The sequence below is a fragment of the Macaca nemestrina genome, chromosome 16, assembly GCF_043159975.1.
Source record: "Macaca nemestrina isolate mMacNem1 chromosome 16, mMacNem.hap1, whole genome shotgun sequence".
Classification (NCBI taxonomy): Eukaryota; Metazoa; Chordata; class Mammalia; order Primates; family Cercopithecidae; genus Macaca; species Macaca nemestrina.
In genome coordinates, this window is record NC_092140.1 from 38,016,007 (window position 1) to 38,031,148 (window position 15,142).

General features: G+C 40.5%; 2 protein-coding genes across 15 annotated transcripts in view; one reads left to right on the top strand and one right to left on the bottom strand.

Annotated features, from left to right (window-relative positions):
- The window catches only part of LOC105481741 (LIM domain 7), a 233,405-nt gene extending 218,784 nt beyond the window's left edge, over nucleotides 1–14,621 (bottom strand). For all 14 annotated transcript variants that reach the window (XM_011741470.2, XM_011741469.2, XM_011741471.2 and 11 more), the window contains exon 1: nucleotides 14,432–14,621. In XM_011741470.2, coding sequence (XP_011739772.2) covers nucleotides 14,432–14,606 — 175 coding nt within the window. In that variant the 5' untranslated portion in view covers nucleotides 14,607–14,621. The remainder of the gene's footprint in view (nucleotides 1–14,431) is intronic.
- The window catches only part of LOC139359249 (synapsin-1-like), a 35,777-nt gene that overhangs the window by 1,193 nt on the left and 19,442 nt on the right, over nucleotides 1–15,142 (top strand). The gene's annotated exons all lie outside the window — the stretch shown is intronic.

A 15,142-nucleotide genomic window follows, 5' to 3' on the forward strand; every position in this document is an offset into this window, starting at 1 on the left:
CTCAAATCAGGTCTCCACAAAGGAGTCTACTCATCTGTCTGAGCAACCTGGGCCCTCACTCCGCGCTCCTGAGGCACTATCCAGGCCACAGGTTGATGGCTTCATCTTTGGAGGAAGATAAAGACCAGTTTGTACTCTGCTGAAACGAAAGCAAACCCTTGTTCTTATTTTTCTGGTTGTTTACTTTTTATGAAGAAAAACATTAGATATAGAGCAGAGACAAGTAGAATACTACCTAAAACCTAGCGTCTGTATTTAACAACTATTTGCCTTTTGCCTTATTTATCACCTTTTCTGCTGGAGGGTTTTTTTAATTTTTAAAATTGTATTTACTTGTTTTTGTTTTTTGAGACGGAGTCTCACTCTGTCTCTCAGGCTGGAGTGCAGTGGCACCCTGTCGGCCCACTGCAACCTCTGTCTCCTGGGTTCAAGCAATTCTCCTGCCTTAGCCTCCCGAGTATCTGGGATTACAGGTGCTCACCACCATGCCCGGCTAGTTTTTTTATTTTTAGTAGAGATGGCGTTTCACTATGTTGGCCAGACTGGTCTCAAACTCCTGACCTCAGGTGATCCACCCACCTCGGCCTCCTAAAGTGTGTGTGTGTTTGTTTGTTTGTTTGGGGAAGGAGTCTCGCTCTGTCGCCCAGGCTAGAGTACAGTGGCACTATATCGGCTCACTGCAAGCTCTGCCTCCCGGGTTGACGCCATTCTCCTGCCTCAGCCTCCCGAGTAGCTGGGGCTGCAGGCGCCCGCCACCGTACTTTTTTAGTAGAGACGGGGTTTCACCGTGTTAGCCAGGATACCCTCGATCTCCTGACCTCATGCACCCACCTCGGCGTCCCAAAGTGCTGGGATTACAGGCGTGAGCCCCCGCACCCCCCTGTTCTTGTTTGCTCTTTAAGTTTTTTAAGAGACAGCTCTGTTGCCTAGGTTGGAGTGCAGTGGCACCATCATAGCTCGCCGTGACCTTGAACTCATGGACTCAAGCGATCCTCCTGCCTCAGCCTCCCAAGTAACTGCGACTACAGGCAAGTGTCACCACACCCAGCTAATTTCTGTGTTTTTTGTAGAGAGAAGGGTGTCACTATGTTGTCCAGGATGGTCTCAAACTCTGACCTCAAGCAGTCCTCCCACCTTGGCCTCCCAAAGTGCTAAGCCATCACACCTGGTGGAGAGTTTTAAAGTAAAGATAGGAAATTTCACCCCTATATGGTACCATATACATATCATTTTTAAAAGGACACTTTCTCACTTTGGGAGGCCGAGGTGGGCGGATCACGAGGTCAGGAGTTCGAGACCATCCTGGCCAACATGGTGAAACCTATCTCTACTAAAAATACAAAAAAAAAAAAAGTTAACTGGACGTGGTGGTGGTACTCGGGAGGCTGAGGCAGGAGAATCGCTTGAACCAGGGAGTCAGAGGTTGTAGTAAGCCAAGATCACACCACTGCACTCCAGCCTGGTGACAGAGCGCAACTCCATCTCAAAAAAGAAAAAAAAAAGAAAAAAAGACACTTTCCTACATAAACATAATGTTATTTTCACACCTAACTAAAACTAACAATAATTATCAACTCATATCAAATTCTTCCAACTGACCCAGAAATGTCTTTTACAGCTGACTTACTCAGACCAGGATCCAATCCATGACCACTCATTGCATTTGAGTGCATCTTTTTTAACCCAGAAGAGACTCCTCCTCCTCCACACTCCCCCTTTTTTTGGAATGACAGTGCCTTGTTGAAAAAACCAGACTGTCTTCTGGATTTATCTTAGACTTCTTTGTGGTGTCTTCAACATATTTCTCTTCTCTCTGTACTTCCTGTGCTCTGGAAGTTAGCTCTAATAGCTAGATTGGAACCTCTCTCTTCTGAGTAAACAGTTCACCACCCACATTCTTCCGGATTGGGGTGATGGTTTTTGTTAGGTTCATTTTTGTTCAGCCACTTTTTACTGGCACTATCTCTAGTCTGTGGGTCTGTTTTAAAAAGCTGACAAGCAAGCTTCAGGAATACAACTGTTCTTGCTGAAAGGGAGGCCACTGACTGAACCATCTCTTCGCCTCTTGGCTACGCTCTGATCAGGCCGAACCCCAAAAGAAAAGGGAACGATGAAAGAAACTGGGAAGATATTTCTCTCTTGTTGGCTATTCAAAAACTTTTAAGTGCGGCGAGGCACAGTGGCTCACGCCTGTAATCCCAGGACTTTGGGAGGCCGAGGCGGGCAGATCACCAAGTCAGGAGTTCACGACCAGCCTGGCCAACATGGTAAAACCCCGTCTCTACTAAAAATACAAAAAAATTAGCCGGGCATGGTGGCAGCCACCTGTAATCCCAGCTACTTGGGAGGCTGAGGCAGGAGAATCACTTGAACCTGGGAGGGCGGAGGTTGCAGTGAGCCGAGACCATGGCACTGTACTCCATCCAGCCTGGGCAACAGAGTAAGACTCCATCTCAAAAAAAAAAAAAACAAAAACAAAACAAACAAAAAAAAACCTTTTAAGTAATTAGTGAATACCTCATATGTGCTAGATGTTATAAGTGATACAAAATTTTAAAATTCTAGATGCTGAATCCTATGCACTATTCAGTCCAGTAGGACATTCCGCAAGTTTCACAAGGATTATTATTCTTAGAGTTAATATATACATACATTACACTATTTAAAGCCCCTGCTGTGTAACTAGCTTTGGGGGCGGCAGCCCAGAATGTTAAGAAGTGCACAGCCTTGGGGATCTGAATGCCTTACAATATTAGCAAGCTACCAGAATCACTAAGTTTCCATTTCTTCATCTGAATAATGTGATAATACTTCAAAGGATTGTTGTGAGAATTAAATATGATGGTGGATATAAAAGCCCAAGGCATTGCTTAGAATAGACGCTCAATAAATGAAGGTTGAAGGTTATTTCCCTTTGGTCTCTCTTTCTAACAGTGTGTCACATTTTTCCTACAAAATGGGAATTTCATGTATTTGTTCAAATTGTTATATGGAAAGGCTGGAGGATTTTGCAAATCCTGTTTCAAGTCGGCTCAGGCACCAGTCACTGCTTGGCCTCTTTAATGTTGAAAGTTTGCAACTCAGAATACCTAAATATAATTCTATGACTCCTAATATCAGTCATTAGAATGTTTTACCCTTCTGGAAAGATTTATACAGCTCTACAGAGAAAAGTACAGCACCTGCCTTAGGAGTTTGAAATGAAATTCACAACACCAAAACATCAAAATTTGTATTTATTTTCCAAAGGATTTTGAGATACCTTTCAATATTTAAAAATGTAAGAAAGTACAATTGTCATATATTGATGCATTAGTGATTAACTCTTGATGGGAGAAAGGGGTACAATCTTTCTGGAAGGTCACTTAGCAATAAATATAAAAAGTTTTTCAAATGCCCACACTCTGTCCCAGCAATTCCACTTCTTGGAATATATACCAAGGACCTGAGCAAACATAGATGCACAGAATGAAGTAATGGTATTAGACACAGAGATGCCCCATAGGAGTGTCATAGGAGGACTTGCTTCACAGGAGGACTTGCTGCTCAGCCTTGGAGAACGTGGTCAACAGATACCCCTAGCTATCAGCCCCTTCAGAGTTGACCTCAGCTAGAGTGCAGCCTCACCTGAGGTCCTTCCCCTCCCGGGACAGCCCTCATCTGGTCAGTGAATGACAAGATTATAAAAGCCTAGCCATTTCCACCCAATGGGACAACACTCATAGGCCTTTACAGTAGACCCTGGGGTCTGCTGAGGCTGCAGGACTGCACCACAGTTCACCTTCTCCCTCGCCCACACCTGCTCCTTCCCTCTTCCGTTCACAGGGATCTAGCCCTAGTTAATATCTTACACCTCCAATGCCATTTCTGTCAGCTTCTGAGGACTCAGCCTGTGATGGCATCAAGCATGACTTGTTAAGAATGAGAATCCCAAAGCTACCAAAACCCCTAACAATAGAGATGGTGGAGTAAATTATGGTTCCTCCATAGAGTGAGATATTGTGCAGTCATTAAGAATGTAAAAAGAGGCCAAGTGCGGTGGCTCACACCTATAATCCCAGCACTTTGGGAGGCCAAGGCGGGTGGATTGCTCAAGCTCGGCAGTTCAAGACCAGCCTGGGCAACATGGTAAAACCCCATCTCTACTAAAAATACACAAATTAGCTGGGCATACTGGCACACGCCTGTAATCCCAGCCACTTGGCAGGCTGAGGCACAAGAATTGCTTGAACCCGAAAAGCAGAGGTTGCAGTGAGCTGAGATTGCACCACTGCACTCCAGCCTGGGCACCAGAGAGATTCTGTCTCAAAAAAAGAAAAAAAAATGTAAAAGGACATTCAGTGGCACAGGAAAGAGTTAAAATATATTGCAAGTGAAAAAAGGCAGGCTGGGCATGGTGGCTCATGCCTGTAATCCCAACACTTTGGAAGGCTGAGGCAGGTGGATCACCTGAGGTTAGGAGTTTGAAACCAGCCGGGCCAACATGGCGAAACCCCGTCTCTACAAAAAATACAAAAAAAAAAAAAAAAAGAAGAAGAAGAAGAAGAAAGAGAAAGAAAGAATGAAAGGAAAGGAAAGGAAGGAAAGGAGAGGAAAGAAAGGAGAGAAGTGTATAAAGCACCTTAGTTTGGGTTAGTTTGGGTTTGTATTTTTTAAATGTTTAATTTTGGCCACATATAACAATTCGGGAAAAACATCACTGAACTTTTGACAGTGGCTATTTCTTTTCTGTTTGTTTTGTTTTGTTTTGTTTCTTAAGACAGGGTCTCATTCTGTCACCCAGGCTGGAATGCAGTGGCACTCATTGCAACCTCAGCTTCCCGAGCTCAAGTGATCCTCCCACCTCAGCCTCCCGAGTACCTGGGACTACAGGTACATGCCACCACGCCTGGGTAATTTTTGTATTTTTTGTAGAGACGGTGTTTCATCATGTTACCCAGACTGATTGCAAATTCCTGAACTCAAGCAATCCACCCGCCTCAGCCTAAAAAAGTGCTGGGATTACAGGCGTGAGCCACTGTGCCCAGCCACCAACAGTGGCTATTTCCGAGTGGAGATTTTGTACCTCTCTCTCTTTTCCAAGTGTTTTTACAAAAGACATGTATATTACTTTTATAAATAAGAAAATCTGTATGACACAAAAACAAAATTGGCTTTCCATATCTGCAGGTTCTACATCTGCAGATTCAACCAACTGTGGATCTAGGGGGTATGGAGTGGGGAAAACAATGAAAAATAACAATACGACAATTAAAAAGAACACAAATGTTGAAAAATACAGTATAACTGTTTACATAGTATTTACACTGTATTAGGTATTGTATTAAGTAATCTAAAGATGATTTAAAGTATATGGGAGGACTGTGCAGGTTTTATGCAAATACTACATCATTTTATATGAGGGACTTGAGAATCTGTGGGTTGTGGTATGAACAGGGGGTCCTAGAACAAATTCCCCCAAATTCTGAGGGATGACAGTATGTCCAAATTTGACTTCTACCTCATCCCACAACCTTCAATCCCCTCCTGCCTTTCCTGACTTGGTAAATGGCACCAGGCCTAAAATTTGAGGGTCATGCACGACTTTTTCGTGTTTCATCCCAATGCCAACCCCATTCCCAGTCTTGTCAATTCTATTAATACTACCTTAGTTCAGTCTCTCATTAGCTCTCAGTTAGATTTCAGAAACAGTAATGACCTTCTTGAAATCTAACTCTTTTTAATTTTTTTATTATACTTTAGGTTCTAGGGTACATGTGCACAACGTTCAGGTTTGTCACATGTGTATACATGTGCCATGTTGGTGTGCCGCACCCATTAACTCGTCATTTACATTAGGTATATCTCCTAATGCTGTCCCTCCCCCCTCCCCTCACCCCACAACAGGCCCTGGTGTATGATGTTCCCCTTCCTGTGTCCAAGTGTTCTCACTGTTCAATTCCCACCTATGAGTGAGAACATGCAGTGTTTGGTTTTCTGTTCTTGCGATAGTTTGCTGAGAATGATGGTTTCCAGCTGCATCCATGTCCCTACAAAGGACATGAACTCATCCTTTTTTACGGCTGTATAGTATTCCATGGTGTATATGTGCCACATTTTCTTAATCCAGTCTGTCATTGATGGACATTTGGGTTGGTTCCAAGTCTTTGCTACTGTGAATAGTGCCGCAATAAACATATGTGTGCATGTGTCTTTATAGCAGCATGATTTATAATCCTATGGGTATATCACCAGTAATGGGATGGCTGGGTCAAATGGTGTTTCTAGTTCTAGATGCTTGAGGAATCGCCACACTGTCTTCCACAATGTTGAACTAGTTTACAGTCCCACCAACAGTGTAAAAGTGTTCCTATTTCTCCACATCCTCTCCAGCACCTGTTGTCTCCTGACTTTTTAATGATCACCAGTCTAACTGGCAACGGATATGAACAGACACTTCTCAAAAGAAGACATTTATGCAGCCAACAGACGCATGAAAAAAATGCTCATCACCACTAGCCATCAGAGAAATGCAAATCAAAACCACAATGAAATCTAACTCTTAAACCACCAACACACTCCCCACTCCTGCCCCAATTAACCTCTCTTTAAAGGACTCCCAGTGGCCTTTAAAAACCATCTGATGGTTGCCAGCCCATTAAGTGGTGTCCTTCGGGATCTGCTCCTGCCCACTTCTCTAACCACGTCTTAACCTGAGCTTCTCCCTTTTCCAGAAATGTGTTTCTCTCCCTCCCTTTGCCTTGCTTTCTCTTACCTATTCTTCCAGGCTCAATTCAGGCCTCTTCCTTCTCAGAATTCAAAAAGCTTAGCAGATCCTCCTGAGCGAGGTGAGACATATCTTCATTATGCAATCATAGCCCCTTTCGCAAGGTATTATATTGCCTCTTTTCCTCATTGAACCATAAGCAATTTAAGAGTACCTGGCTTGGTGCCTGACACATATCTAGTATTCAACAACTGTTTATTATCTGGAATGTGTATATGTAAAACCTATAACTTAATGTACAGAATAATGCATTGATAACAGCAGAATAGAAAGTATCATTGCTTAGTGCCACTGATACAAGAATTCCCTTACAGCAGGGCCTCTCAACAGAAAGACAATTGACAATCTGGGTCGGATAATTCTTTGTTATGGGGATTGCCCTGTGCATCTTGGAGGTTTAGCAGGATCCCTGGCCCCTACCCGCTAGACACCAGCAGTATCCCTGTAGAAGTGATAACCAAAAATGTTTCCAGACGCTGCCCAATGTCCCCTGGGGGCAAATCAGCCCCCCGTTGAGGACAACTATTCTACACAGAGAAACTGGCTTTGTCAGGAGATGCTTTTCTACAATAAAAGTGAGCCTTAGGCCCAAGTTTCTTGCAGCAAGCGGTGGGGTAGTGGGGGAGGGGAGTTAGGATGAATTGGGCAGAAAAGGCTACTCTGTGTTGTAAAGGAAGAAGGGATGGGGCTGAATGGTGCCTGGGCAAAGATTATAAGAGAAGAGGTCCTGTTGGCTGGAAATAATTGAAAGAGGAAACAGATACAGTGAGAATTCTTCTAATAAAAGAACTGAATTTTGTACTGTGATTGGTTATGATTCAAAAAGGTGCCTGCCCTTATAAGTTCAGAAATAACCAACATATGGATTTTGTGTGTATTTCTCATGCTTATATGACAGCTTAGTTAACACAAAGAAAGACTCCTAGAAGGTAGATTGAAAATATATTTAGTAATAATTATACTTATCCCATCTCTACCCCATTTGTACCCACAAAAAATACATCTTCAGTGTCAGTAATAAGAAGATGTGATGTTGTCAGTACTTACATAATGATATTCAGACAAGAAGGTTCAATTTTATATTTGGATATCAAAGCCAGAGAACAAAGAAGCCAAAATGTTATAGATAATGATTAAGAAATGAACATAAGAGGGAAAACATGTATGCACCAGAAAGCAAAAGGAGAAAGACAAAGTGAATCCCATATGAGAACACTCCTCCAAAAAGAAGACAAACCTCCAGGAAGTTTCCAGTGCAGCTTCAGGATGATGAATCCTACAGTGGACGAAGGCAAGGGTCATAAATTTGTCTTCTGAAGCTACTGGATTGTTAACTGAGAAGGGATAGATGAGAAGCCCTTGAGTTCTTATCGACCTTCGTCTCATGTACACAGACATCTCATTAAGAGATCAACTGAGATGGTAACTTTCAAAACATGGGACCAACCCCGTAATTTGAAAAGCAGTTGGTTGCTTTCTTCCTACTATAAAGGTCTTAAGGGTTTTTTTGTTTTGTTTTGTTTTGTTTTTTGAGGTTTCTTTTTTTTTTTTTTTTTTTTTAACAAGTAGAGGGGTTTCCTGTCATTGAACTAAAATCATTTAACATAAATCGAAGACCTTTTTTAAAGGTCCCCCATTCTAGCTAGAATTGCAAAACCGCATTATAATTCTCTAAGTGATAGCAGTGAGATCAAAAGGACTTACCCTAGAATTAGCTTTAAAATAAACTATTGCAGCGTCTGGGAACGAAGAAGGAGAGAATGTGTGTTTACTAAGTTTCTCTTCCTGAAGCCCATGAAGTGAAAAAAAAAAATAAAGTCTGGGTTTTCCCTAGAAGGATATCTTTAGTAGGGATAATCAAAGATAAAAATAGTCAAGTCCAGTTTTCCCTAAAATACATTTGTGTGTGTGTGTGTGTGTGTCTGTGTGTGTGTGTGTGTGTGTGTTTATGTTTTGGTAAAGAATTTCTGCCTGATCTCTCATTAACTTTATTTGAAAAGATAAATAACCTTACTATCAGTTCAAATTGTTTTGTTAAAAAGGCAGGGGAAAATATTTAAGCGCAGTATGCACTATATGATTAATACAGATGCTCCTCAACTTATGATGGGGTTACATCTGATAAACCCATTATAAGTTGAAAATATTGTGAAATATTTAACCTACCAAACATTATAGCTTAGTCTAGTTTCCTTAAACATCCTCACAACAAGTACATTAGCCTACATTTGGGCAAAATCATCTAATGTAAAGCCTATTTTATAACAAGTTGTTGAATATCTTATGTAATTTATTGACTACTGTACTGAAAGTGAAAGAATGGTTGTATGGATACTCTTAAGTACGGTTTTGGCTAAATGTGTATCTCTTTTGCATCATTGTAGTCAAAAAATCGTAAGTTGGGGACCATCTGTACTTTAGAATTGTAATTGCAATTCTTGTTTACATTCTGAAATTGGACTCAGAAATGAAACAACCCATACATTAGAGGAAATTTATACTTCCTATAAAAGTTTAAACTACAATTTTTATAATAACCCCTTCATTCCCCTATTCTATTACTACTAGGTGGATAGCAGTAATATTTTAGCTTCAAAAAGGAAAGGGTAGTACCTATGGTCAACAGTAATGTATTGTACACTTAAAAATATATTGGCTGAATGTGGTGGCTCATGCCTGTAATCCCAGCACTTTGAGAGGCTGAGGTGGGTGGATTGCTTGAGCTCAGGAGTTTGAGACCAGCCCGGGCAACATGGTGAAACTTGGTCTCTACAAACAATACAAAAATTAGCCGGGTATGGTGACGTGCAACTCTGGTCCAAGCTACTTGGGAGGCTGAGGTGAGAAAATGGGTTGAACCTGGGAGGTAGATGTCATAGTGAGCTGAGGTTGTGCCATTGCACTCCAGCCTGGGTGACAGAGTGAGACCCTGTCTCAAAAAAATTATGTGTGTGTGTGTGTGTGTGTGTTGTGTTAAGAGGGTAGATGATATGGTTTGGCTGTGTCCCCACCCAAATCTCAACTTGAATTGTATCTCCCAGAATTCCCATGTGTTCTGGGAGGGACCCAGGGAGAGATAATTGAATCATGGGGGCCAGTCTTTCCCCTGCTATTCTCATCATGGTGAATAAGTCTCATGAGATCTGATGGGTTTATCAGGGGTTTCTGCTTTTGCTTCTTCCTCATTTTCTCTTGCTGTCACCATGTAAGGAGTACCTTTCACCTCCCGCCATGATTCTGAGGCCTCCCCAGCCATGTGGAACTATAAGTCCCATTAAACCTCTTTTTCTTCCCTGTCTCAGGCATGTCTTTATCAGCAGTGTGAAAATGGACTAATACAGTAGGTCTCATGTTTACCACAATAAAATTTTCAAAAACATTTTTTAAAGGACAGGATGAAAGACTACAGACTGACTGGCCTGGAGACAAGAGACCAAGTTGTATTCCTAGGTTTACCATTATTGTTTATCTGGGCCTCCACTGGAAGAGCACAGTGATCTTAAGCGAACCTCACCCTCACCTCTACCCAGTGTGAAGAAACCTTACAAACAGCTATGAAATGAAGTTCTCGGCTAGTCTTCACAGCTTCAGCATGACCTTGAAATCTTCATTTGTATGAAGACAGGTCTGATACTCCCTCAAGAGTTGAAAATAATTATGGGAGAAAAGGGAAGCCTTGGAGCCAGCTCCATCAGAAGATTCCCTATGAAACAAGGTAACGGAGTTTCCCTGAACATGAAGTTCAGTTTAGAATGCACATAAGGATCATGAACAACACCAGATGATCTCTAAGGTAAACCATCACAGTCTCTCCCAAGCTCTTGGATGAGGAATGTTCTGTCCATCACTATACTATAAATCTCTCTGGTCTTTGTGGACAGAAATAGACCAGTGAGGCCAAACTACTCCAAACTCATGTAACTGAAATTCCACAAAAAACGAATCTGTGACCTTAGGGCTTTCTCTGGACAGAGGGAAAAGACATCTATCTACAGCTTCATTTCTGCTTACTGAGAAAATCAACTGCAGAGGAAGCGCTGCCTAAGACTTTAATATGAATCAGAACCACACACATGCACGCACACACACACACACATGCGCACACACACACACACATGCACACACACATCTTCTGCTGGACCTTTACATAGTTAAAGGGCTATCAGCTTCTGTTATTTTAAAAAGTGCTGTCATAGTCTCTATTTGACTTCTGCGGAGATAGGTCTCTGGGCACGGTCTAGATAATCAGAAGAATATCAGGAGAAAGGCAAATAATACTGCAAAAATATAAAAGGCAATTTATTGTGGAAAAGAGAAATTCTTTGCTAGACATATTTGCCTTAGAGAAATCTCTCTGTCCCTTAATATGTGTTTAGACTGTCCAATACTTGAGAATAACTGTTTGACCTTGGGAGATCTTGTGTGAATGTGTTTTATTCAAAAGGTACTCAGAGAAGACCAAAAGAAATCAGGAAGAATAAAAAAGGCCATGATTACTTCCTACTGGCTGAGAAACCTCAACACAGGCAGCATTTCTCATGCCAACCACCATCCTATATTGTTGTGCTATAAATATTCACCACTGTTCCCATCACTTCTACTACAACTCAGACTCTAGAATATGTAACCCTGTGTGGATCCTTGTGTCTAAGGGTGTTGATATGGTTTAGCTGTGTCTCCACGCAAATCCTATCTTGAATCGTAACTCCCACAATTCCCATATGTCATCAGAGGAACCTAGTGAGAGGTAACTGAATCATGGGAGTGGGTCTTTCTTGTGCTGTTCGCATGATAGTAAGTCTCACAAGATATGATGGTTTTAAAAATGGGACGTTCCCTGCACAAGCTCTCTTCTCTTGTCTGATGCCATGTGAGACACACCTTTCACCTTCCACCATGATTACAGCCACGTGGCACTGTGAGTCCATTAAACCTCTTTCTTTTATAAATTACCCAGTCTCAGGTATGTCTTTATCAGCAGCTTGAAAACAGACTAATACAGGTGGGGTTTCCCTGAACATGAAGTTCTAATAAGTTCCAGAGTGAAAACATGTCCTTTAGGTAATGAGTAAAATATTCTTAAAGTAAGGGGGAAATTGGCCCTATGAAACATTTATGAAAGGTGCTGTCTCCTACAAATGAGAGCAGGCAGACCTTGACATACAGCAGAGAGGCTAGGGAGCTGGATAAAGCTGCAAAGGGTCCAATGTTTTTGCCTTAGATTTTGGAAATAGTTATATTCAAAATATAGGTTTACAGTAGTGGTGAGCATTGCTGTACTCTAATCTTCTCCTGAAGTGTGGAAACCTTCAGTAAAGGTGGATACATAGCTCTACCTTATGGCACCTGGAGGGTATGCCAACGCCCAACCAGAGGCAAAGTGCTTCCTGGGAAGGATCACTGTCTGTCATAGACGAGGAGACTGAAACAGAAATTGAGAATTCAGCAGAAGCAAACCATTGAACCAGAGATGGCTGGAGATATGCACACTCTTGATAATCCATGAAGATACTGGAGGAAGACTGGGATCGTCATTCAAAGCATTCTATTTGAAAATTAAAGGAGGTGTAACTCCAAAAGGTTGACTATTTAGGAATACCCCAAAAGACACCCAGTTATTATGCATCAAAAACTGACTGTATTCTCTCACTAGTAGAACAGACTGGGAAAAACAGCATTACCCATCACGTCACCTTCCAAAATTGCATTCCTAGTTACACCACAGATTTCAGTAATTTTTATCTCCCTATAACATTTCTAAAAACAAATCTAAATTGGTAAATTTCAGCAGCCAAAGTTTTCATTGTTTTGCAAGAAAAATTTTACTTGATGATACCTAAAATAAATTCCCAATTTAATTATTTTTTTTAAATGCTTGTTCAGTGGCTCATGCCTGTAATCCCAGCACTTTGGGAGACTGAAGCGGGCAGATCACTTGAGGTCATGAGTTCCAAACCAGCCTGACCAATATGGAGAAACCCCATCTCTATTAAAGTACAAAAATTTGCCTGGTGTGGTTGCATACACCTGTAATCCCAGCTACTGGGGAGGCTGAGACACAAGAATCACTTGAGCCCGAGAGGCAGAGGTTGCAGTGAACCGAGATCACACCACTGCACTCCACCCTGGGCAACAGAGCAAGACTCCGTATCAAAAAAAAAAAAAAAAAAAATGCTTTGGTCTTTCTGATTCTGCCTTAGAAAATACAGAAAAATATTACCTTAATGAGAATAGTCCTTCCTGAATTTTGTTCAGTCCTCAAAATTATATCTGTGTAAAAAGTCATGACTAGGAAAGTTAAAAAACCACTACAGAAAAAACAATGAAAAGTAATGAACAAATATTTATTGAGCAACAACAAATATTTTACTGAGTTTCCAAAGCATGATACCATTTAGTAGAGATGCCAAAATAAATAAATGCTGGACCCCAAAAAAGTCAAACACAATTATATGCCCAATAAAAAACTAACAATATTTTAAGTTTAAATTTCAGAGACACTTAAAATTATTTTTGCTTTTCTAGTGGTTTGCAAGAATTTCATATCATTTTTTAAATAACTGCAATGTCAAATTAATCTTTCATTTTACTTTCTTCAACAAAATAATTTTATAGTAACATTTTGTGCCTGCAAAATTATTTGCCAAAGAGGTATTTTGTTCATTAAGCCCTAGTGGCCTAGGAGAAGTTTATTGAATACTAAACCAAAAAAGCAGGAGTTATTAACTTTAAGATCTGCTTTCAGTTGGTATCCTGATATATTCAGCCAACACAGTAAAACACCATAAAATTTTACTATGCATAACAAAATTATTGAAAATCAAGACCCATTAGTATGTACTATGCTTATTGCCAGATCTACTGAATATATCTAATGTCAGGTTAGGAGCGTGGTCGTAAATCAGTGTGACACCTGCCCTACGCATCCGTTTCTGGTTTGATCCCTTGAAAGGAGCTCTAGACTTATAGTTCTTAAAGTAGTTAAAGGCATCATCAGAGTAGAAACATTTTAATTATGAAGGTAGTACTTACAGACAATTACAAGATTTAGAAAAATAATGAGAAAAACTTTTCAAAGCAAATTCCAGCAGGACTTAATAATACTGGACACACAAACCTACAGTGGCTTTGAGTAGCTCAGTAGATGTTTCTGCATGTACTTACCACCTTGTATGTGAAAGCACCTTAGAAACTACAACATGTCTTATGCTGTTATTTTCTACTACCAAGGCATATTCTACCAGTGCAAGAGATCAACAATGATTACAACATTGATAAGAGGGAGTTAAAAATTTCCAGTCTTGTTGTTACTGACAACAAAAATTCAAGCTGAAAATGCCTGGGAGGGGGATGAATACCCCATTTTCCATGATGTGACTACTATGCATTCCATGCCTGTCTCACAATATCTCATGTACCCCATACATATTTGCACCTACAAAGTACCCACAAAAGTTTTAAAAGAAAAAAGAGAAAAAACAAGAAAATGCCTGGGGATAGTCTACAAAGCTGACTTAATTTTATCTCAGTTGCAGTATTTACTTCTTGCCTTCCTACTGACCTCTTTTCCACCTACATGTGTTCCTGAAGAAAAGCCCAATGGAGATGCTCTGCCTTAGTTCTTTCAAAGTAATAATATAAAAGTATTCAAGGAACTATTATTACCTTTTTTGCTGCAGATTCTGTCCCTGAGATACAGCCAACCCACACAGATGCAGACGTGAGCACATATCAGTTGCCCCCAAATTTCCAGAGCTCCGAGCTCTGTTCTCTGGAAGGGAATATCATAGGACATCCAACTGTAAAACGTGAAAATGTGGCATATCCTATTTTTCTTCATAGCAGTTGTAATAAAAAATTAAAATAACTTAAGACCATACCCATATATTGAACTTATTTGAACTTGTCCTATCACTCTAGCACCATATTGAAACTCATCAAAATTCAAATAGCTATAAATGAAACATGAATGGTAATAATAACTTCAGATGTTGAAATAATTGCTGAGGATGATTTAGATTCTATAAACATAGTTATCAAAAAGAAAAATAGCATTCTTTGCCCCCAAGAGTAAAAGATTCAGATAAAAATGTTTTCCTAATGAGCAGTGTGCTTGGGTATAGTATTATTACAGGAAAGATCAAAATTCCAATCATCCTTGGTAAATTGCATGTCTGCTAACTTCAGCTATTTTGGGATTTTTTAAAGTTAAACCATTTCCGAGTCACAGAAGAAATATGCACGGTTCCCCTGTGCATGGAAACAAAATGCAATCTATTCATTCCATCTCCTTATTTAAATTCTTTTGAAAATTAGGTGAATCTGATGATTCATGAAACAATCTTTGAGACTACTTTCAATATAGCTTATTGCAAT